Here is a 26,993-nt window from a genome sequence, read left to right as displayed (position 1 = left end):
ATTTGATTTGTGTACGGATGAACTAGAATTCGTTATGATTGAATTTTATTTTGTATAATTAAATTAATATGAGATTCGGGATACTTCTTGACCAGTGTGGGGGGAAGAAAGAGATAGATAGATAGATAGATAGAGAGAGAGAGAGAGAGAGAGAGGGGGGTTCTTTTTTTGCTAATTTACAGTATAGAATTCCTTTCTATTAATCTGTGATCTAAAACAATGTTTCGCTTATAGTATTCTATCTACTAAATTGTTTCTATAATAGGACCTGCTTAAAGGTAATATGCGTTCTATCATATTGATTCTTATGCCGTGTGATCTGTTTTTCCAAAATTGATTCAAATAAATAAAACTTAGTACAAATAAAAATTAAAAATTAATAATAGTATTAAATAATTAGTATTAAGTAATAAAAGTATTATCCTAGTTTTAAAATACTAAACTAGCAGTGACAACATATGTATAGACATACAATGTTACATATATCGATGTATATGCGTTATGATAAGGCAGGCGTCCGTAAATGGATTTGATAGAAAAATGGTACCGCAGCAATACATTGCGGGGAGAGAAAAAAGAAAGAAACGACGCGAAAAAGAAGAAGTGGTAAAGACTAGGACGTGACACCGAAAGTACATCAACTATTGCTGCCGGTTTAGCGTTATTAAAGTGGACGAATTTTCAAGAATGAATTAGAGAAACGTACACTGTCATAGATTAATCGAGCTTTCCTTGAAATTGTTTGCCTTTCATAACTGTTTGCTTGGTATTCCATTTTGCCTCGCCTTAAATTGTTTGCAACCTACTCACCGTTTGAATAGTTCACTTTTTACAATCAGTTGTTAGTCTAATAATCCCATCCCTCCCTCTTGTTTACAGAAGCTTGAGAAGGATTAATAGAGTGGGAGGTGGCTGGAAAGGTAGAGATAAATCTCCTCATTGTTGAGATGGTAGATGTACAAAGGTCATCCAGAGTTTTTGTTTTCTTTCTCTTCACTGTCAACTCGTGCAACCTCCTACATCATGTGAAATATGAATTAATTTGGTTAATGCTTAGATTATAGCTTTACGTTTTTTGTTCAATGTTATTTTCTGTTTCTTTTGTTTAAACGTTTATTTCTTCAAACATGTAATGAACAAATTTTTTAAAGAGAGAAAAAACATATTTTATAGTTAATCAACAGATATTATCTCCACCATAATAGAGGTTCATGATTCAAATACAAAAGTCCCGAACAGGCAGAGTTGTGTTTCATTTTTTATGGAGCATTTCTCTCACAGTTCTATCTTTCTCTCTCCCTCTTTCTTTCTCTTTCACTTTTTATGGAATATGATATGACGAATGGTTAGCTGCTTCACCCACCCCGTGGCTTTCCTGGACGACATAGTTCATCATTATTGCTACCTTTATGTTCTTCTCCAAAGAAAAGAAACAAAAAACTTTATTGAAAATGTCTGACGTATGTCGTTAGTGCGCCATCTACAGGACTAGTTAAAGCAACGCTTTCTACTCAGCAAGCTGTCAAACCAAAAGCAACAACAAATGATAGAGGTGGATTCACAAAACAAGGATTTTTTTTCTCTTCGGAAACAAAAAGTTCGACATTTTTAAGACCAATGCCTCTCTTCAAATTGCAAACAATATTCTTCTTCGTAATTTTATTACGCTATTTCGTCTCTTAAACCTAAAAAGTTGATATACAACGTCGAAATATTCTTCGGAAATTATATAAAAACACGAAAGCCCGAAAGGAATAACTGGTAAAATAATCCGATTGTGAAAACATCAAAGTACAACTTTGTTATATAAACAAATTATATGCGAGCTTCATTTTAAGTTATATAAGGTTTCATATTAAAATTCGGATTCCAAAAGTCAAAAATTAACTGTAGTTAATTTACTTAAAAGAAAACATCTTTTGGATAAGTTTTAATTGTTAAAAAATGCCGGCTAATGAAGTGGAATACGGGACCTCATCAGGAGAAATCCTGCAGGTAACTAATTTTTTTTAATTTTTCGTTCAGTTTTTATACATACAACTTTTAACTTTACATTGATATAATTAATTTAAAATAAAGGACGAAATCAAATGACCTTAATTACGAATATTTATTATATTCTCCTAAACAGGTCTACAGCAAACGTTATATTTCTCTTTATAAACTCAGACATGGGTATAGGTTTATATATTTTAATGTATATTCTTAAACTAACCAACCACTATGGTGTTTTGGAACGCAGCTGCTATGCGTAAAGTTTCCAAATGTGGGCTCTATGTAATTTAATTTTGTTTTATCCAAAGGGTGTAAAAAATGTTGAGAGCCTTTCATGAAAATTGAAATGTCTCCATTTTGGGGGGTAATTTTCACAATAGATATTAGCCATCAATTAATGAATATTCTCCAATTTTAATTTCTTGGGGAATTTAAAATAGGTTTTAAGGGACATAAAATTCAAATATTTCAGATTTGTTTTAAATGTGATTTAAATCAGATTCTAATAAAACATTTTCTGAATCTCAATTTCTTCTTAAAATCATCGAGCATATGCCTCGAATTTAAGGTATTTTCTAGAATCGAAATCCTGTAATGGATTTTAATCAAGATGGGGATAAAGATTCTAGACCTAAGTTTAGGTAACATTACATTTTGATGTTAATCTTTGCAATAGGACATGAAAGTGATGCAAAATTTGGACGGATGTTCTTTTACTTCTAAATAACAGATAAATGCACCTTTCAGATAAAAAAAATGATTTTCAATGCATAAAAAATTGCACTGTTTTTAAAAGTTATATTGCATATATTTATATAAGCATCAACTAATGGATATATTTTATTACAAAATATATTCCTTTAATGAGAAAAATATAATTGTATATTTTTCGCCCGAAGTCAACAAAATTCTGTCTACTAATGCACGCAAATAATAGAATGGAAACTTTAACACATATAAATAAGGTTTGTATTTCGATAGAGAGTATTAGTATATATATATATATATATATATATATATATATAAAGCTGTATGTCTGTGTGTGTGGGTGTGTGTGTCTGGTCACGAATAGGCACCTATATCGTTGACTATTTTAAAAAACAGATTACATATAATGATTGAAGATGTATCGAGACACAGGAATGGGTACGTTTGATCTGGCAGAACAGTAGTTCATTAAAATTGTGGGGTCTGCGTTCGCGCCTGGTTCACAGGGTATGGAAATAAAAAATTTAAAAATTTAAAAAAAACGTTTACAGGTGTTTTTGATATAGATGTACATAAGAATACTTTGATAAGTATGTTTTAACTTAAATAGGGATGTTATAATAAAATTGTGGGGTCTGCGTTCGCGCCTGGCCTCCATAGAATGGAAATAGGCACACACTTTAATAAAGACTTTTCATATCTAGCTGCGTAAGTACACTTTGATAATTATGTTTCAGTTTGAAGAAATATGGTATAATAAAATTATGGGGTGTTCGTTCGCACCTGACCTCCATAGAATGGAAATATGTCACAAAGTTAACAAGGTTTTTTAATATAGATCCACAGAATATTGTGATAAGTGTTTCAGTGTGAACAGGTATGGTATAATAAATTATGGGGTTTATCTATTTTATTTTTACTTTCATTATATTTTGCTTTGGTTTTGATACCCCCAAATTCAACCCAAAATTACTACCCTTCCTTTTCATAACCTATCATACTTTCATAAATCAGAGTCCATTTTCTGTAGGCTGTTTTTTAACCCGGTCAAAGACGGGTACTTTTGCTAGTATATATATATATATATATATATATATATATATATATATATATATATATATATATATATATATATATATATATATATATGAATGGAAATGTATAAAAAAGAATACGAAAAGTATAAAAGCTTATAACTTTTCTTTATTCGTTTTCAATTGGTGACGTGCAGGAATACAAAATAATATTATATATATATATATATATATATATATATATATATATATATATATATATATATGCATTTACTGACAAAGATTGTAGTCTTTCAAAATTGCTTATGAAATGAACAAATTACTTGTGCTTGATTAAAAAATATAAAAGGTGTGTGTTCTTTAACATATTAGCAACAACGAAAAGCAATTCTCTGTATGTTTAGAACGTATAATTTTAAATGGAACTGATGGACGTGAACATGATTGCTTACTGACTTGTATCCGTCGGTCCCATGCGACGTAATATATTTGTATTAAATAGGAGAGTTGTTGTCATATCTTAGAAGACATTTCATGAGTAAATTAAAATTGTTTGAAAACTAGAAAATTCCAAGGAAAATTTATATTAAATCATAAAATCATATATTTACATCAGAAATGAATGTACAAATAAATATAGAAAAATAAAAAAACATATATTTATAAATATATATGCATATGTCTGTAGGTAAAAATAGCAATTATAAAATAAAGAGAGATATAAGTATATATCAGTAGGGAATAAAATAATGGGGACTTCTAAAAAAAGAACAAAAAAAAAAAAACAAAGATATAACTGTAGCGGAAAAGTTAGGAAAGCGAGGCGGAATTACATATAAAAGGAGCAAACGAGAAAAATATACTGAGGAGTAAGAAAGACGTTTTAGGTAAAACAAAACAGAGAAATAGTCCAAACTTTATAGTTTTCGAGATATAATCATTTCATGTGAAAGAAAGGATTCTGGTCTTTATCCCTATATATTATCCTATTTATTATCCTCCTCCTCGCGAGTGAGTGTGTGTGTATTTTTGTACGGCAAACCCCGAAAATAATTACGTAATTAATATTAGTTTTAGAATACAATTAGGTGTAAGGGTGTTAAATGTGGTTACATTTATTTTAATTAAGTTTCTTGCATAGAGGACAAAGAAAAAGTAAAGTTTTGATATCACCGATTTTTATTTAATTTTAAATAACGGTATTAATATATAAATAAATAATAAATAATCTCAGTTTTTTAGGTCCATTAAAATATTTCAAGGGTGTGTAATGGGTAATAATATAGGCACACGTTCCCGTTTTGAAAGTTAAAATATTTTGGATTTTCATATCATGTTATCTTTAGCTATTTAAGAGGAATTTAACAAGATTGCCTAAATTTCAGTTTTCCTTAGGATTCTTTAAGCTTAAGCCCGAACTTTTAGAGATTTTCTAGAATGCAGATCATTGAATGGATTTTGATCAACATCAGAAAAAGTTTTCAGACATAAACTGTAGTAAAATATATCCATTACGAATGGACAGTTGGTATATCTCTTTCAGATGCCAATATGAACGATATAAAAAATATATCCATTACGAATGGACAGTTGGTATATCTCTTTCAGATGCCAATATGAACAATATAAAAAATTCATAGTGCTCGCTGTTCGTCGCATATTCTAGAAGATCATAGTTACAAATAAAAATGTAAACAGGTAGGGGATGAGTTATCTGCCCATATTCAGCCGTTTTAATGCCGCTCGTTAGTCACTTGCGCAAATTCGACACCCGTGTCATGTGGTTTCTCTGTAGGAGAAACAGGTTCGAATCGAGTTTTTTTGTTTATTCTCAGCCTGTGTACTAAATTGGTCCTTTGATTATTTAAGGAAATTCTTTGCACAGACCTGAGTATACATACAAATGCAACGTGATATATATATATATATATATATATATATATATATATATATATATATATATATATATATATATAGTCTTTGAAGTTTTTAACCTTTAAAACTATACAAAAAATATTTTTTATCATTCGTTAGAAAACCATATAGTCAGTAAGTTATTTAATCACCTGCAATCACTGCATCAACTCGCTCTCGAATTTACTATAGTACCAATAATTTATTTTTCAAGGGATCATCAGTTGTTTACCATGAAACACTGTTTCGGGGATTTAAAAACAAAACAGTATATTACATCATGGCTCCCCAGCAGTGCTGATCAAACACCACCACCCTTAATCTTAGGAAGAAGACATGTTACAAACATTTGATCCAATTTCCTATTTTTAATTGCAGTTACTAACCTTTTCATACGATAAAAATAAATTTCTTACCTTTGTGATTCATCTATTTCCACATTTAAAAATGGATATTTTTTTATTTATCAGTCCTGTATTTATAAGATTACGGATTAATCCATTTAACTACTTATCACCCCCACTATGATTAGTATTTAGTAAATTATTTATTTAAGATTAGATATATTAGGTTAAAAATATTTTTACATATATACATTTTTTTAATTATAATTTTATCATATGTAATTATAAATATATTTTATACATTGCTAATATAGTTTTGGATTTCCTTTATTAATATAGTCTAGTTAATCTTAAACGATTCAAAAGCATCAAGATAACGAACAAATGCTTTATTTAACTGTTGAAATATTTTATTTTTATTCCCATTATATATATATATATATATATACATACATATATATACATATATATATATATATATATATATATATATATATATATATATATATATATATATATATATATATGTGTGTGTAGCTCCGACTGTCAGACTGTCATTTGGGTGGTCGGGTTTCAATCTTGGCTTGAGGTTGGCCATATTGGGAAGTGATATACAAATTACCATTTATGTATGAAGCGATGCTCTTTGTGTAAACAAATTGAGCTTACTGTCATTTGGGCGGTCGGGTTTCGTCCTGGCTTGAGATAGTTGATATATATTTACTGCTAGCTTACGAAGGATTTCTAACAATACATATTCATTTCATTAGGGGGACATCATAAAATTCTTTTCCCGAATAATTACTCTGTGTTTAAATCTAATAGCTTCATGCCTCCTTTCTATCATCCTAAATGGTATTCTATTATCAAAACATTGATCTTGTTCGACTTGGTATTACCATTTAGCCTTTAATTATATACTGGATTTTCCCGTTACTGAGGGATTTACTTTGACTTTGTCGAACTATACATAACATATTCGTATTTATTTAACTGGCATCTATTTATGCTTGTGCGTGTATGTATATATACATACATGTGTATATATATATATATGTGAATATATTAGTACTTATATGTGGATGTCTTTAAGTATGTTAATCTATATCTAAATGTGTCTATGTTTATAGGTCTAAACGTGAAACTAGGTCTGTCTAGCACTGTATTTAAAAAAAAAATTCCGTTTGCGTTAAAAACATGTTTTATAGATTGCGCGTAAAGCTTTTCTCAGTATTTTTTAATTTTGATATAATATTTTTGTATATTTTTCATTTGATTATAGCCGGCTTTCAGATATATCTTTAAGAATAACTATCTGTCACAAGGATTATTTTTAAAAAATACACATTTAAAAACTATATTTTAGTCTAATTAGCGTTGAATTTTTTCTTACGTAATTGCTTTATTTCATTTTCTACTATTGTTATTATTCTTATTAATAGTTTTTCGAAACCTGTACTTTCGATCGCCTTATTATGACATTGCTTTTATTTTGCTATTGGAAGTGGATTGTACGTATCATATCCCAATCCTTTGTCATTTTACCTAATTACTGTATAAGTGGGAGAGTTGATGCTATAGCTTTACTTCGAACTTGATATATATATATATATATATATATATATACATATATATATATACATATATATATATATATATATATATATATATATATATATATATATATATATATATATATCCTCTGCTTAAGAAGAAACTTAAATCAATAAAAATCGATAGGATTTCAAAAACATATTCTCTTATGAAGATTCAATCAAGATATAATGATTTTAAACAATATGTCTAATATAATAATCCACCTTTGGAGCAAAACTCATCACATGATTGATTCTATTTTATATATATATATATATATATATATATATATATATATATATATATATATATATATATATATATATATATATATATATATATATATATATATATGAAAATGTCTCAAATTTAAGGCTAAAGTTCAAGGGGTCTTAAGATTTAAGGGAAATCTTTAGATTTTTAAGTGGGAGATGATGCCATTAATCTTGTCCCGAAAACTCAAATTAAAATTCGCGGAATATTTTTTATAATACCCATTGTTAAAATTTCAGACAAGTCAAAGTAATCTATCGTTGTACTCTGTATATATATATATATATATATATATATTAGGACGATGTCAAAACATCGTTAATTAACTGCCCGCACAGCAGATGCTGAATGGCGTAATGGTTCAAAGCTTTGACTATCGTAAATTCCCTCCTCATGTAAGCAAGTACATAAGATTCCAAAATGCAGAGAATCAACATAAGAAGAATCACTAAACAAAATGCATTTTGTACTTATTACGAAATAACATGATTATTACGAAATAACATTATTATTACGAAATAACATTATTATTACGAAATAACATTATTTTTTTACACGATTTTTATTTAAAAATAAATAATTGTGTGACTCAGTTGTAAACAAATTGATTTGATTCTTTATCATATTATTTATTTATATTTTTAGTTTATTATTTATTTATATTTTTGTTTACTTGTTTCTAAGCGAAATAAGAAACTAAATGTGTTCTGATTTGCGATGTATAAAACTTATTTTCGGATTACACCCGTACTCTCCCGACAACACACTAACAAATCTATGCACAAAAATGAACATTTACAAATCTACGCACAAAAATGAACATTTACAAATATTATCGATCACTAATACTACATACTACTACTACTACTACTACTACTACTACTACTACTACTTAATAATAATAATAATAATAATAATAATAATAATAATAATAATAATAATAATAATAATGAAGAATTTACTTCTAAGTTGAGAGTATTTTTAACAAACCGATCGAAATCTAATATTATCCATTTTCTCAGTAACTTTGAACTTTCGGAAATTATCTAAAGTTTTATGACAAACATAAATAAAATTGTATATATTTGGGACGAATGATCGAATATGCATTATATATTGAATCAAGCATACTATAAGAATAAAGCCGATTTTTGCGAATTCCGAAGGTCACTAGCAACATTTCGTTAATACAACAGTGTAGATATATTGTATAAAGTAAGCTATTCGATTTCATAGTACGATATGCAAATAATAAAGAAATAAATAAATAGATTTATATTTATTTAAAAAACGAATATAATTAGTTATTTAAAGATATTAGAGATAGAGAAAGATATAATTTATCGTTTTTTATTAACAACGTCACTAGTCGATGCTGTAAAATTTATTAGTGAAAAACAATCTACCGAGCAGAATTAAGTATTTTTTTAAAATAAACTAAATAAAATATACCTAATATTACAAAACATGTTGCAAGATGAAAGAAAATATTACTACTAAAAAGATATACTTTTGGACAGAAGCTATCGATGATAAACACCGAAAATTTGATAAAATAATTGTATATATTATAGAAAAATCAATTTTTGTGCCGGAAAGCTGAATTGCGAAGTTACAAACTAGTCATTGCATTAAAAGTTATCGTAAAAGAAAGTGTAAGGTTGCGTAAATCTATTCTAACGTAGGACAATTTGTTTTTGTTTTCTTACAGTAAAACCGTTTTTAAAGAAATCCTTAACATAAAAGTTTATTACAATAAAATATTTTTCTTGTGGCCCGTGAGGATCGCTGATCAAAACACGTACACCGATATGAGTTAGAAAAGATTATTTGTATTGAAACAAACCTGAATATACAGAGAACTACAGCTATAGCACGTACCAACAAGATGGTGTACTACAAAAGTACACAGGCTACACCGCGAGGGTCGGTACCTCTCGGTCCATTTATACAATTCAGAAGTTCATTTTTGGGGCATGGTTGAGTCACCAGAACATCCCCTTCCTAATATCTTTTCCGCTTCCGGTCGATAGTTAGTGGGTCGCTGATTTTTTTTCTCTGATCGTTGCTGTTCCCGGGTTAGTTACGGTGGGTCGATACCGAACGTCTCAAAAATGGCGTCGATCAGCTCTTCTTCTACGAGTAATGGGTCTCCAGTGTCATCTGAGTTACATTTAAAAAGATTTTTTTTGATGGCGTTTATGAATATGTTTTGTACCATATACAGGGTGGAACGATAAATTTGTCGCCCTAAAGCAAACAACACTACAGATTATTTTAAAACTTTTATTGAAAAAAATCAATTCAAGTAACTTGACTATGTAGTAGAGCTGACATTTATTCAATGTAGCCGCCTTCAGCTTGAATCACCGCATCGATACGGGTCCGGAACTGAGAGCATGCTTTTTCCACAAGCAGCGGCGGGAGCTCGATCAATACTCAGCGAATGGCAACGATTAGGCTGGCTTTGGTGTTGTGAGAGCTCATGTTGGCGATGTTCTCGACGTATGACCAACGAGATAATCCAGTGGGTTCAGGTCAGGGGAGGAGGGGGGAGTGAGAGAAGCTTGAGTTGTGACACTACTTCTGAAGCCAAGCCTGGATCTCTTTGAACTTGTCAGCCGACGCCAAGTCCTGCTTACACATCCAGCGTCTGGCAGCGGCCACTTGATTGCACCAGAGGATCACCACACTCTTCAGCACATTCAGGTACACCTTCGTATTGACTTTCAAGCCGACTTCGACGATGTGAGCTTGCATGATGTGGACCTCACTTGAAATCACACCAAAGATCATAATCGTTGCTAGAAACTTTGCTGAGCTGTGCTCTCAAGCGTTCAACCGTTCAGATTTGTATTTTGAGAGTGCTCGCAATTGTCTTGTTGTCATAACACAAAGCATGAATTGTACAACGGCGCATCTCCGATCTCACTCGTTGAATAGCGTGTCATTTTCAGACATGATAGAAGGCTCCTATCGCTTTTGGGGATTTGTACACAACTTGCCAACTATTACAACTGGACAACTGCAACAACAAAAAAGGAGAAAATTGTTTTTCATCAAATTGAAATGGAATCATGCCCTTTCTAGAACGATAATTCTACTATATGATATATCCGATATCGCGAATCGTTTACAATTTGATTTTTTTTAATAAGACAATTCATTAGATTCTGAATGATATTCACATTTCGATACAAAAGTTCAATTATTTTAATATTCCTATGTTTATATAAAGAAACTGAAAAGTTAAAAGCTAATATAGTCGGACCATCTTTGTATTTGTCAATCTTATTTGCTGCTAACGTGGAAATCGATTTTTATGTTTTTCTTGACGCTTATAACCGTTTTTTGTTTGCATCTCTGTGACGCTTTTATTTTCTGACAACTTTTAAATTGTTGTTTCGTTATTTCTCGACGTATTTTAGAATTATGTGAATCAAGTTTTCTTATCGTTTTGTCTTGATTTGCTGCATGCAATTCATTTGAAAATCGTGAGTAGTTTTTTCATAAACGATAGGCTTTTGAAGGAGTTTAGTGCGTTACTTTTTGTTTCTCTGATTTTTACTTGGAATAAAATTGATGTAATATTACTAATTACAGTATAGTGCTGTACGTTGAAATAGTTTTTTTTTCTGGGAGAAAAACTACTTACAGTTTTATTCTCTTTAGTTTAAAAATAGAAATATTTTCAACCCTTTCAAATACAGTTTTGAGAACTTTTTTTTTATTTCGACGAAACGAATTTTCCTTTTTATTTCACCGTTAATTGAAATATTTTTTATGGTATTTTTGTATTCCCAGTTGAAAAAAGTATTTTGTTTGTTGAGAATGTTACTCCATTGTCTGATAGCTTCAATATGTAATTATTGGTATAATTTTAGCCTTTCTTTTTTTGGTCGAACCGAATATTTTTGTTGATGGACCTTTTTAAATTAGAGTTATACGTCGCCAAGTTGTTGTGAGTATCCCCTTTTGTGAATTCGAGTTCTTCGAAGTTATATTAGTTTCTGCAGGAACTAGAACCATTATGGAAGAATTCATAGTTAAATCTATTTTTAATTGTCGCCATTTGAAATTGACTCCGATGATATTCTTCTACAGGAATTAGTCGAATGATCCACAAAAATCTCAGGTTATTTCGAATGGAACATTGAATATGTAGGATGTAAGTGATCGATGAAAAGGTATTAGAACAAGGCATTTTTATTAGAGTGATATGTTCATTAGTTTCGATGGTAGGGCATTGGACTTTTACGATCCCTAGTGACGGATATCCAAGGTTCGAATCTCGCGATTGATACACTCATTGCGTCTTGCTATCCTGATAAGTATTGAAAAACAAAATAGTTGTATGTAGTTGGCTATCTATTATATAAAAGGCTATATGTCTCTCTCCATATTTTCAAACTCGATCTTTTCTGAAACTAAAAGTCGCAGAGCGGCGCTAGGGGCCTCAAACGATTGGATTTTTTTATGAACCGTTCTTTTATGTGTCTTTAGCGGGATAAAATAGTTTTTAAGGGATCAAAAAGCTAATATATAAAAATCTATATGTCTATCTCTATATTTTAAAACTCTTTCTCTTCCGAAACTAAAGTCGCAGAACGACGCTAGAGGCCTTAAATGATTGGATTTTTTTACAGACTGTTCTTTCATCGGTCTTTTACCGGTTTAAATAGTTTTTACAGGGTCAAAAATAGATCAAAATTGAAAAAACCTTATACATTTTGTACATCAATCTTAGTTTATTTTTAATTAGTTTATATGCGTGTCACGTTAGTACAGTGGTAACGTCGCCAGCTTTGAATGCTACAGTTTTTGCTTTCGGTTTCGATTCTAGCTAATGGCACCCAAATACTTTTTTTTTTTTACTTTTGAAATAAGGACACAATAATAATATACACGAAATCTAGACAAATTAAAATATCATATTTAAACGTACTTTACGACCGGACAAAGCTATCCCCCTCCGTTGGTAATATATACAAAATCTGGACAAACTAAAATATCATATTTAAGCGTATTTTACGCCGAGCAAAGCCAGGCGCCCCTCGCTAGTATATATATATATATATATATATATATATATATATATATATATATATATATATATATACTTTTGTTTTCTTTTTGAAAAGGAGAGGTATTTTCTTCCGAAATTAATTAAAGTTCCATACCACCAACGGACTTTATTTATATATTATATACACCGGACATACCAATAACTTGGTTGCAAAATAATTATACAACGAGGTGAGGAACGATAGATGAATAAACAGTTAGACATTTCTCTACTCAAACATACCCGTCTATTTGTTTGTTTTTCTTTCCCTTACTCTTGTGATTCCGGTCCTTTCCGCATTGCTTTTGGCTTTAAAACTTCTATATATTCCTTTACTAGCAATGCTTCAAGCAAACTACCATTTACTTTTATATATATATATGTGTGTGTGTGTGTGTGCGTGTATGTGTGTGTGTGCGCGCGCGTGCGTGCGTGTGTTTGTGATCTTGCTTATGAGAAAGCAGCTTTTTATTTTGACGTCACTTTGACTAATTCGGTTAGATGAATGCCTAATTTGTACAAATTACTTAATTGCATTTATTCAATTTGATATATAGAGCTATTACACCTCCATTTCACAAAACCTCTTTGATGAAGCCCTAGACTTTGAATCCCTCCTCTCAGATATACAGCCAATTGAAATAGATATTATTAAAATATATATAGGAAAACTGTTCTTAATAGCCAGGGCCAGAAATGGACCAAAAAGAATCAAGCCGGATCATTTGACCTCTCAATGGGTTTTGTGGATTCTGCAAAAGCAACTAACTTAGTAGGCCTTTTTATTTTTTACAACTTAACTAGAATAATCGATACAAAAAATATAGGACTCTATAGGGACGACGGACTACTAATCATCGAGAACTCTCATGGCCCTTATGTGAAAGAACGAATAAAGTCCTAATCAAAGAAATGAAAAGAATTAATTTAAACATTGAAATTAAATCTAATTTAAAACTTGTAAACTTCCTCGATGTTACTTTCAACCTAGCAAAAAATGTATGTGGACCTTTTATACTAAAAACAATTCCAATCCATTATATATGCACTTATCATCCAAGCACCAGAAACACATCATTAACCACATTCCCAAATCAAAATGAGAAATTTTCAATAAGCATAAGCCCTTCTATGAAACCAAACCTCCCTAATAATAATAATTAAGAAAACATGAAAAATTATTTCGTTCAACCCTCTATTCAATAATATGAAAAAAATAAACGAGGAAAAAAATCTTAAAATTAGTTAACACCCACTTACCCCAAATAACTTATTACATAAAATCTTTAATAAAAATACTATAAAAGTCAGTTACAGTTGCAGTGATAACCTAAAAAGAATAATTAAAAACACGACAATAGAACACTTAACAACAACAAAAACAGCAGCAACAACAATGCTTACAGTCTGAAGTTGTAAACAAAGCCACTATCGCACCAATAAAAATCTAAATGATAAAAAACATTGGACTTGCTAAAAACTCCTTTAAAGACCGTTTTAGAGTCCACAAATGTTTTTTCAATAACCCCAATCACCCTAACAAAACCTCTTTTACTACCCAATATTTAACTTGATTCAAAATAATCTCACATCCAACATTAAATGGGGAATTCTAAAAGAAAATCCAGTACCTGTAGATCTCTATATTCCCCCTGCTTTCTTTGTCTACATGAATTTTTGTTTATTAATAGCTTTATAGAGATAAATTACTGAACATTAGAAATAAAACGTCAGTTGTTTGCAGACATGACAAATCCCACCTCTTTAGCAGCTTCACACCCTACTGAAGTTCATTTGATACAAAAACAACCAAATAATTGCACACTTTCAACACTACTACACTGCCCAGCGAAATTCACAATTATTACATTACACACCATTTCACTTTATTATTCTCTGCACAGATTACCTTAACTCTAAATTGTTTACGTTACTCAGTTGAGATTATCTCATCCTCTTTATACCTTTAACTATCACCCCTTCCATTTACTAAAAAATTCTAAGAAAGGAAATTACGGCCAACCGCAAAATTCCACACCTCCACCTATATGTGTGCGCAATATTCTTCACTAATAATTCCATAACATTTTGCTCCCCTAAACTTGACTCAAATTCTAAAAAAAAAATAATCAATGAAATGTATAATTGATTTTCTACTCAAAAGGATTTTATATAAGCATCTGTTTACCCATCTAACTGGCCGCACCTTGACTCTCTCTGCCCGCCCTACCTACGCCATCGTAACTGATGACTGTCAAAGTTTTTACTCAGTTCTGACTTCGTGACATGCAAAAGTCATCGTTTAAAAGACAATATCTTTCTGACACGCAAAGCTATACATCCCATCTATCTCTTTTTTCCTTTCTTTCTTGTTTTTTTATTTTTATTTTTATTTACTTAATTAATCATCAATCCCCTTTCTTTGTTTCTTTCTCTTTCTTTCTTTATTATTATTTTCTTTTCCCTTTTTTAATTTTTAATTTATATTTATATATTTTTCTCTAGTTCCCTATTTCCACTTTTTCCTCCTCCCCTCTCTATCCATTACTCCAACTCTTTTGATTTTTAATATCCGTATGTAATCAGAGAACATTATCTTTTCTTTAATTTATTTTAACTTAAATCATCTGACGATATAGACGGATAACTTTTATCCCGTCTATTAAAACAAGCTGTAATGAATTAAATTAATACAGTCTCTATCATTGCCATTTAGAACTGTTTTATAATTATTAGGCGTATATATAAACAAATCTACACTTGCTTGTTTTTATTAAAAGTTGATATGTAAATATACACATAAACATTTACACAGACATACACAAACACAGACACACAGACACAGACAAATATATATATATATCAGCCATTTATGGACGTAGATTCTGAAAAAGCATAAATGAAATGGCCGAGTAAAATGTGATATTTGCCAGTGAAACTTTAATAGGTGCTCTCCGAAGAAACATCCCAGTCGGGAATTGAAGAACAGATTCATAACGGGGTTCAATGTGATTTAATGCGTTTTTATCACATAACTTTCAAGTGTTTGCAAAATGTATTACACATTGTATTTTATTACCTTTCACACATTTCCCTTGAATGGTCATAAACTTTCCCAATGGTTTTACCATTACTGATAAACACCGGGTATACTTTCTTTTGTTTCAAAACAAATCGATAATAGACATTTGGACAGGGTTGTGGAGTTGGAGTCAGAGTCGGAATCGGAGTTGGAAGGAGTTGGAGATTTTAGTTGGAGTCGGAGTAAGAGTCAGATTTCTAAACGACTCAGAGTCGGAGTTGCAGTCGCAGTCGCAGTCAGAATTTTTTATCCGACTCCGACTCCTTAAGTGCAATCAATTTATTTTTTACATGGTTTTCCTGTTTGGTTTTACCAGTTCTTTCTTTTTGTTTTATTACATTTTTACCCCAAACAAGCCACATTGCCACTTTGATGTACTGGGCTACTATCAGGGACCTAAGTTGCAGGGGTATTATGCAGACAGTTTAGCAGCAAGGTGTCTGTTCACATTACACTTGAACTTCTGCATGTCAGTACAGTTGGAGAAGTAGGAACCCGGAAGAGAAGTCCAAAGTCTAGCAGTTCTGAGGAAGAAACTATTAGAGTAGAAGGCTTTCTTACATCTAGGGATCTCTACTGTCTAGGGTGAGACTTAGCTGCTTGTTGGGTTTGTCGGGGGTATTTTCGTCCGGGAATACAAAGGTTTGTAGTTTGTCAGAACGTCCACCATTAAAATACTTGCAAACAGGCAGAGGGATGCAGCATTTCATCGATGGTACAGGGGCTGAAGCTTAGATGAAAGTTTAGGACCTATCAGGTTGGCGACTCTCTTTTAAACCCTGTCCAGGAGCGAGAGACTAGTAGCAGATGCACCAGCCCAAATATGACAGCATAGTACTCCACACATGGGCGAATGGTGGCTTTATAGAGGTACAGGATACTGTCAGGCGTAAATAATTTTCTAGCACCGTAGAGAGAGACCACCTTCTTTGCAGCAGCCTTGGCAATAATCTCAATGTATATTCCAACTCATGTTCCCTGTAAACGTTAAGCCGAGGAGTTTGAAGGAAGTGCTTTCAGGTAATGTATCTATAGTCATAGCTATTAGTGGTTGGTAAGGTTTCATGTAATTATTAAAAGAAACGAGATTTGTCTTGATAATTTTGAATGTTACCATCCATTTTTTACCCCATTCCACTACAGACTGAAAGTCTTCTTCTAGGGTTTCCGCCATTGCCTTAGATATGTGCTCATTAGTTTTCCCCACGTGCCTGCTATAGAGTGTGGTGTCGTCGGCAAATATACCCATCCCAGAGACAATTTTACCAGGTAAGTCATTTATGAATATCAGGAATAATAAAGGACCAAGGATCGATCCCTGAGGTACACCCACATTTATATCATATTGTTTAGACGTACGCCCATCGAGAACAACATGGATTCTTCTCTCATTTAATAATGATTTAATTATGTGAAGTATTCATCCAGTAATACCATAGGGTTTTATTTTCAAAAGCCTTAGATATATCTAGGGCTACTGCCCTCCCTTCCTCTACCTTATCCAGTGCTTGGTACATACGTTCAGAGATTACAGTTAGAATATCTGAAGTAGAATGGGCTTGTCTAAATCCATATTGAGTGTCAGACAGAAGTTTACCAGCTGGAAGGTGGTTGACTAGAGGTTGATTAGTTATGGACTCAAATATTTTGGCGAAAAGAGGGAGGAGACTAATTGGGTGGGAATTTAATGGGTCAGTTCTTTCACCAGAGCTTTTGTAAACTGGTACCACAAAAGCAGTTCTCTAGCAGTCAGGAAAACAAGATTCGTTAAGGTATTTGTTAAAGAGTTTAGAAATGGAGCAACCTCAGTAGGGCATTTTAATAGCACAGCCGAGATGAGATAAGGTCAACATGCTTTTGAGGTGTCTAGGTTTTTTATGATATCATGTACTTGAGAAGGGCTGATTTTCAGATCATCTTGTGTGGTTTTTGTCCGCCAAGGAAAATCAGGGAGGGAATGGTTTGCTGGGTGCAAGGTACAGTTTAAGGCAGACTGATGGGCAAGCATATTTGCTTTCTCAGTTGCTGTGCAAACAACCTCATGATTGTTGGATAGTGGGGGTATTGTTGATTGCTAATTATTTACTACACTATTATAGATTTTCCAGAAATCACAAGTTCCTAATTTCTGCACTTCAATGTGTTTCCTGGTCGTTTCAGTATATTCACTCTTACTGTCACTACTTCTTTCTTACAATTACTTCTAGTTTCTATAAACTTTTGTCTGCTTGTAAAGGACTTATGCCGGATAAATCTATGGTATGCATGTTGGCTCTGAGCAATGGCAGCTGTGCAAGTAGAAGTAAATCATTGGGTAGGGTGTGGTTTGCTATAGAACTTCCGTGTAGGAACATGTACTTCAATTGCTGCTTTGAACCATTCAGTAGTCTCATTTACACACTGTTCTGCAAGAAGAGAAAATATATTTTCCCTATGGGGTGTCTCTAATGTGATCTCTAATGGCATCCCAGTCAGCCTTATTGTATTACTTTGTCATTTGGAGCAATGGCACTTCAACTTCAAGGTCGAGAGTTTAGTATGATGTCTATCATTATTACAGCATGATCAGCATTCCCGAATGCATAATGAGCATTTGTTACACAATCCTCAGGAACTGTTGTCAGAAATAGATCCAGAAGTGAGAGTTGCTGGTCCTGACGATCTACGAGACGGGTCGGGAATGATACTGTGTCAAGGAATGGGATATAGTAAAGTTATGGATGACGTTACCAGCTGTATCAGTGTAGTTATAGAAGCCAAGCCGATTTCTGTGGTGGGTGTCACCAAATACATGTATTTTGGTGCTAGTGTCAAGGGAGAGTGCTACAATTATGCTGTCAGAGACATGATTGATTATAGTACAGCCCTGGGTTAATGGAGAGCGATAAAGAAAATACAGGTAGCTAACGTTATGTTGTAAAGTTTGTTTAAAGCATATGTAGGCCTGGTCACCTGATTCTAGTTTAGATTCCCTAGACATGGGGAGGGTGTTATGAATATAGACTTCAAGTCATGCATGTGTCTATCAGAGTTCTTACGACAAAGTGGAAGATAACCAGACATGTTAAAGTGGTTAGATGGGATAGAGAAGTGCAAGTTAATTTCACTTAGTGCTAAGGTATCTGAGGAGTTGTCTAGGAGAAATGATTCAACATCATCTAAGTTAGCTCTAAGTCCACGGATATTTGGAAATGCAAGCCTCTAGGGAGCAGGCGAATTCTTGGAGTGTGTGTCTGGTTAAAACGTTTTGTTGGATTGAGCTGTTTTATTTTATTTTGTAGTTTCAGATTTAGGATGAGGTGGTAGGCAAAATGGATGTGCATAGCCACCACCTTGCAACACAAGTAGACCACCAGCCAGCTCCTCATCTACAGGTATGTGGACTTGGGAATGCCCACCAGAGAGGAGTGCAGGGATCCTTTCCATGCGCGACATTGCACTACACACCTCCCGATATTATGCAACTGACGATAGAGCAGCCACTCTAAGCGCTACCAAAGAGTTAGGGCTCCTGTACTGTCTGTCAGAAACAGCAACCAGCAACTGTCAAACCGGCACCCTCAAACCTGTCCGACAGCAGTCCAATCATGTTAGCATATATGGTAAACAAGCACCTCCAAGATACCCAGATATAGGGGAAGGGAATGAGGCAAATGGAGGGGGCAGCATTCATTACCTAGTCAGGAAACAAGGCTAATCCCTGGACGTTTCTGATGAGTCTCTGCGGCCTCACCTATGCTCCTGGCTAATAGGCAAAGAAGGAGTATGGAAGCTGGGTAATAGGCAGAGTCTAACTACTGCTTAAGCAGTTTAGGCTTTTGCAAACCGGTGATTTGATCAAGTCACCAGCTCTAGGGAGGTTGTCGACAAGGACTGAGCAACCCTCCCTCCCCTGTTTGATGCCAAGACATGAGATCAGTGGCACAGGTTTAAAAATCGGAGTTTTCCTTCTAGATGGATGACCTGGGTTTTTTTATTGCGCCTGGTTTCAAAGCCAGGTATTTCTATGCTCCTGAAGTGATAGTTTGGATTAATAGAGTTAGTATCAAAGAATTAGTATCTGCTTTGAAGTTACACTCCTCAGAATAGGATTAAAATTGTTACGTTTTTAAAGGAGGTATCTATGAGTATGGGGTGTAGATTAAAGGTGACTATCTACTAGGGTTAAGAAAAGATCAAATAGTGTCTGTGGATTAGTGACTAATCGGAAATTATAGTATAAGGGTTATGGTGCGTTTCGAAATGTGCCTTTAGTGTTAGTTTTCATGTAAAGATAATCACTAGTACTTTATCCCATCTTAGTAAAAGGAAGATATAGTTGCTAATTAATGTAGATCACTTATAAACTGGGCACAAACTGTGGCTGATAGTTGTCTATTTTATAGATATTCTATAGAGTATAAATATAGGTTAGGCTAATACATGCCTTAGCAATGGAAATCTATAGATGTTTAGTATTTATCGATTTTTAAAGAGTCAGCCTGATTAAGTTTAGGACCGGAAGCTAAACCCTCCTCCCAAGTTAAGTGCAAAGTATGTGATTTTATATCAGCTTGGAGGAAAGCGCAATTTTTTTTGTCCAGTTGAAACAGGAGAGATGATATACTTACAAGAATACAGCATTAATATACAATATAGATATACAGGAATTTGGGGAGGATTTAGGATTTTTAATGTTTATTATGCAAAACAGACAGGCAGGTGTCTTGAAGGCAAAGTATTATCACTCCAAGCAAACATATAAAAAATAACATTTGTGCCAGTTATTTTAGTTACATACATCTGTAACAATATACATGTGGCCAGTATAGGCCTTATATTTAAACATTACACTTAGTCATAATTGGCTTGGTTTCTCAGGTTACGCAGATGCAGCTGGACGCTCTACTTATAGCTTCTGTAGCCCATTCCTTCACACAGACAGTAATGTTTCCAACTCGCCTACCAGGCTTTACTTCTAGATCTATTCTTCGCCACAGTACCCAAGGATTGTGTGACTAATGCCCACAGTCCACTTAGAAACGCAGACCACCTAGTGGTATCAGTAGACATCACATTTAAATCCCAACCTTAAGGCAATGTGAGAAGCACAATGGATTCAACTTGAAGAACTGGAAGACCTTCTTAAGCTTCCTTTTCAAGTGACAAAAAAGCTTCAAGAAGAGGACCTCACTCCAGGAATGTTCTTGAAAGAATGGAAAATGTTAGAACATTCCTTATTCAGGCGTGGTGGTTTGCTAGCAAGAATAATGTGCGAGTCAATGCGTCAAAGAGAAATACAACTGCTTCATAATAAAATCCTACTGGCTGGAGTATATGTAGACCCAATGAATAGAGTGTTGTTATTTGACACTCAGAAAGATAAACCGAAATCGGCACTTTGTGATCTTGCTGTGAGGATTTCGGGCTTAAATTCAAAGGCATCTACTGAAGATCCAGACACTATTTCAACCACAGACTCAGAGGGAACCTGCGATGAAGAGGATTTTGAAAAGCTTTTGGATCAAGAAGATCATAAAGCAAGGTCAAAGCGGCATAAGCTACAGGAAACAGCTAAAACGCTATCTTCAGTGAATAAAGCCTTAGCAAGTTTCAAGCTAGACTTTAATGCTGCATTACAGCAAGTAGAACAACTAGATAGAAAGTCTAAGTTAAATGTTCATGAAGCTGCGATAGTGAAAGAATCTGCACTTCCTCTAACACAAGTGAGTGTTGAACGTTTGTTTTCAGCGCTAAAGCTAATCAGGACAGACCAAAGAGCTGCAATAAAAGAGAAGCTCACTGAAGCCATCTTGTTTTTGAGAGTAAATTATTAAATTCTTATTTGCAACTTTCAATTCTATAATTATAAATAAAGCCTATTTTTTATGTTTACAAATAAGACATTTTTATAGATTGATTTTTTTCCTAATATTGTGATAGAAAATTTATGAGAATGGACAAATGCAATAACAGATGAATTTTTTCGGCAGAGGGTACAAAGGAAAAAGAAAATATATAGCTTGAAGTGCAACTCTGCTATTATAGATTTGAATATGCTGATAGGCTGGTAAATGATCATGAGCATAAATAATACCATTGTGTATTATATATATATATATATATATATATATATATATGTGTGTGTGTGTGTGTGTGTGTATATGTATATATATATATGTATATGTATATATGTATATGTATATATATGTATATGTATATATGTATATATATATGTATATATATGTATATGTATATATATGTATATATATGTATATGTATATATATGTATATATATATGTATATGTATATATATGTATATGTATGTATATATATGTATATATGTGTATATGTATATATATATGTATATGTATATATATGTATGTGTATGTGTATATGTGTATATATATGTGTGTATTTATATGTGTATATATATGTATATGTATGTATATATATATGTATGTATATATATATATCTATATGTGTATATATATATATATATATGTATATGATATTTCAATAATAATCAATCTATTCTACTATAGCCCTTTATGGCTTTTTCCTGTTTTACCTTTGATCCTTATTCCATAAAGGCAATATTATCTTTTAAAATATTATTCTATGTATAATGTCTTTATCCCCCTCTTCTGATGAAAAGCGTTTCGCTTCGAAATGCCATAGCCTAAAGAGGTTTCCCTATCCCTAAATATTGTATTCTATTTTGAACTGATAGCATAATAAAATTTAATTGTAAACTTTTTATCCCTTTCTTATCTAAACTTATTCTATAAAGCTGGTTGAGTTTATATGTGAGTATATTTATCATGCAAGTGAATGTTAAACGTCGAAAATGATATACATGAAAAGTAATTATAAAATGCATGCTGAATCGATGTGGGAGGCTGGCATATGGATCTGCAAAATAGATTTTCACATAGGGTCAAGGAGTCGGGAGTCGGAGTCGGAGTTGAAGATATTAAAGGAGTCGGAGTCAGAGTCGGCATCCTAGTAATTCTAGGAGTCGGAGTCGGAGTCGGACTTTTACCATCCGACTCCACAACCCTGGTTTTCAGTTGGCTTGCTTCACGGCATATGGAGAAACTTTTTTTGGTTTGATTTAAACACTAACCTAATCTCAAAAATTCGGGCCTCACCAACGGATGTAGATTTAATCACATTCGAAAAGAGGATTGGAGTAAACAGTTTTGTAGGATTTTGAAGTACGATATACGAATACAAAGGGAAAAAATAAAAACTTAAAATGTAAAAGGGTCAAGAAAGATTTTTTTTACACAGGAATCACCATTTATCAAGGCCCGGAGGCCACTCGAAGACAAGGGTTAATGGGTATACATTAGTCAATGTGATTATAGCGTAGTAAACATAAGTAGTGGGAATTTTGTAAATTGGATTACTTAGGGGGCGGTTCATCAAGAACTTGTTTACATTGGACTTGAAGACAATCAGATTGTAGTCAGCTGGAAAGCAGGCAATCAGAAGAGAGTACCACAGGCGTGCAATTCTAAGAAAGAAGCTTTGTGCGTGGAATTCACATTTAGGTCTAGGAACAGATAAAGAGTATGGGGAATTATTGATAGTGGTTTCGGCTAGACGTGTGTTTTTCGTGAAAGTTTGGCGAGGGGTGACCATAGATTGAATCTCAGATGAGCACTTGCCATGGATATAACGATAAAGCAAAGACAGGCTCGCAACGTCTCTTCTGTGGGAAAAAGGTTGCAGCTCCTACGAGGCTATGAAGTCTATTTTGAACTCTATCAAGGCAGGACAAATCCTTTCTAGCAGTTCCTGCCCTGATGTGGCAACAGTACGCCATCCTTGGACGTACCTGGTTCTTATATAGATAGAGAATTGCATCAGCAGTGAGATATCTACTGGATTGATAGAAGGACCCCACCATTTTTCCAGCGGCCTTGGCAACAGATTTGATGTGCATGTTCCATTTCAGATCAGGAGTAAAGGTCAAGCCCAGAAGCTTGTCAAAACATGACGCTTCCGCAAGACGAGAGCCATTCATTTCAATTGATGCCAGATTAGCATCAGAGCATAGATGGTGTAGAGATAGAAGCTTTGTTTTAGATGCATTAAAAGTAACTAGCCACCTACTTCCACATTGTATCACATGCTCAAGATCAGGGGAGAGAGACTCAGAGAGAACTTGGTCGTTTACAGTCATTGATGTGCTACCATAGATTGTAGTATCGTCAGCATAACTGTCTAAGAATGATCTAAGGATGTGATTTGGGGGATCATTAATGTAGATCAGGAAGAGAGTTGGACCCCTGAGGGACTCCCACATTAATACTGAGAGCTTCTGATTTCTGCCCATCAACCACTACTCTTATGAACCTATACAGAGAGAAGACATTTCCAGCTACATCATAGCTGAAGATCTTGTGCAGTAGACCTTTATGCCATACCTTATCAAAGGCCTTTGATATGTCAAGAGCAATTGCACTAGAGAGGAAGCCTCCGTCGAGAGATTTGCTAATCCTATGAGATATAACTGTAAGCACATCTGCTGCAGATCTAGCAGAATGGAAACCATATTGCATGTCACTAAGGTTATTTTTGCTGAGGTAGTTGACTACTTCTCTGTTTAACACAGGTTCCAGCAACTTACTCATGATGCACAGGAGACTTATTGGTCTGTACTGAGAGAGAGAGAGATGAGCGATCATCTGAATTCTCAAATACAGGGCATACTGATGAGGTTTTCCAAGGTGTTAGGAAGCATTTCTCCCTAAGACAACGTTTAAATAATTTTGTAAGTATGAGCGCTAGTTCTGTTTGAAACTTTTGGAACACTATTATTGAAATGCCGTCAGGGCTAGTTGCTTTACTGGAATCAATGTTTTTTATTAGCTTGGCAACATCACGTACAAATATTTGTATATTGCGTAGCGTGTTTTCAGATACACAAGGAAATACTGGGGGTTCACGGCCTTGGTCGTAACGGGTAGAATTAGCTGCAAAGATCTTGGCAAAGATTTTGGCTTTTTCTGATGCTGACAAGATTACTTTAGCTCCATTGATGATAGTTGGGATAGAGCTCACACTTCTGTTCAGGATTATGTTTGCTATTTGTCAAAACTGATAGGACCCAAGCCGCTGCTCAACTACTTTGGACTTGACGGACTGAGCATACAACTCTCTCACCTTCTTTATTACTTTTTTACACAGGTATCCGGCGGTCCTGAAAACGGCTTTAGTCTCAGTACATATATTGCTTTGGAAGCCGTGGAAAAAGTGATTTCCGTGTGCAATGGCAGCAGCACATTCTGGAGAGAACCACCATTGGCTGTTAGGTTTTTGCTGGAACTTTCTCGAGGGTATGAAACGGTCTATACCTACAATTAACCATTCCGCCAGGTCTGATACTATAGAGGACACATCCTTTTTAAACATGGGACACAGAGGTAGATCTGATATAAATGTACGGAAGCTATCCCAGTCAGCCACAGAGTATCGATATACAGTACGATGGAGAGGTACATCTGAGGACCTATTACATTTCGTTTTTATCTTAACTGATACAACAAAGTAGTCGGAAGATCCCAGTGGATTGTTTTGAACACCATGTTCAAGAGGGTTCGAAACAGTTTACTATCGCCCCAAGAACTTTGTTCCTCCGGGGAAGACCTACCTAAACTAGTGTATCACGTGATCGCCATTGTATAAGCTCGTAATTCACATTGATTTTATTATTTACATCTAAATTCACATATTAAAACTAGATGGACTCGTGAAAAATTCATAGTTCAATTTATGTGTATTTTCCCAGAGTGTCTTATGTTGAAATCATAAACCTTTGCAACCCTAAGTTATTTTCAAAATATGAGCCCACCAATCTTAGTGTAATATATTAACTTGTATTTCGTAATGATTTTATTGTTAACATCATAAATATATGGAAGCGTATCAGTTCTTTCATATTCCAACACAATGTACCATAAGTGCGCACTAAGTATATTAACTTTTAAATTTATTTTTTTTTACTTACGTATTTTAATGCGTAAGTAAAAAAAATAAATTTGATAGTTAATATTATTTTGTTTTATTTCTGAAATACGATCAAGTGTTTTCTCATTGTTTTAATTTCCTAATGAGGAAAATGTGTATATCTTCGCCTGAAAATTCGGCGAGAAGATTTCGAAAATTCTGACAACGTAATTCATATTGACGTGCACCACGTGGAATTATTGTGTAAACCGTTTATTGCAAGGGTCGTTTTTTTATGAACATTTTCAATTGTGAATGATGACGACCAACAAATAAAACAGCATTATATTTTCATTAAATTTTCTATAAAAGTTATTCAAACTTATATGACCAATTTGAGGAGACCATCTTCTTTGAGTTCGGTTGTTTTTATAGGCAATTGTCATTAACCATGCACGCCTGTATTCAATCAAATTGGGTTACTCAAATTTAACCAACCTTGTGTCACATTGTAGCCAATAGGAGGTTGGAGTAGAGGAGACTAGATATTGTTTCATTCGTTTTTGTTCTCATACCTCGAAGTGCTCATCAAAATGCTTCCATTAAATGTCACGCATTTATTACTGTTCTTGTACTTGGATTATTTTCCCGAGTTCATATTTTTTCTAAAATTATACGACTGTAAAAATTGGTTTTAATTGCTATTTCGGTACTTGTACAGTTTAATCAAGACATTAAAAAAATGAAAATATCGAAAAAGAAGTTTATATTGTACGTATCCGTTATGGAATAAAGTTCGAAAAAATAATTTAATTTCATCAAGTAGTTTTTTTTACAGCGAAAAAAAAAATTATTATGATACCGAGCAAAAGGTTCGATTCTTAGGAAGACAAGCTAGTATTAAAGATGGGGGGAGTGTCGGCGCATTAAAATAACTCTCCGTAGCGTGTTCCAAAAATTCAAAGATGGCTACCTTAAACGTGCTCTCATAAAAACGTGTTTTTCCGATGTAAAAAAAAAAACAAACAAAAAAAACTACTTGA

General features: G+C 33.3%; 1 protein-coding gene across 1 annotated transcript in view; it reads left to right on the top strand.

Annotated features, from left to right (window-relative positions):
• The first annotated feature begins 1,524 nt into the window (after nt 1–1,524).
• Nucleotides 1,525–26,993, top strand: part of LOC145294236 (chromaffin granule amine transporter-like) — a 213,123-nt gene continuing 187,654 nt past the window's right edge. The window contains exon 1 of the mRNA XM_080141341.1: nt 1,525–1,995. Coding sequence (XP_079997467.1) covers nt 1,945–1,995 — 51 coding nt within the window. The 5' untranslated portion in view covers nt 1,525–1,944. The remainder of the gene's footprint in view (nt 1,996–26,993) is intronic.

This window comes from Euprymna scolopes, chromosome 15, assembly GCF_053919585.1.
Source record: "Euprymna scolopes isolate OS-2025 chromosome 15, ASM5391958v1, whole genome shotgun sequence".
NCBI classification, from domain to species: domain Eukaryota; kingdom Metazoa; phylum Mollusca; class Cephalopoda; order Sepiida; family Sepiolidae; genus Euprymna; species Euprymna scolopes.
The sequence above is the reverse complement of the archived record's forward strand: the minus strand, read 5'-3'. Positions and strand labels throughout refer to the sequence as shown.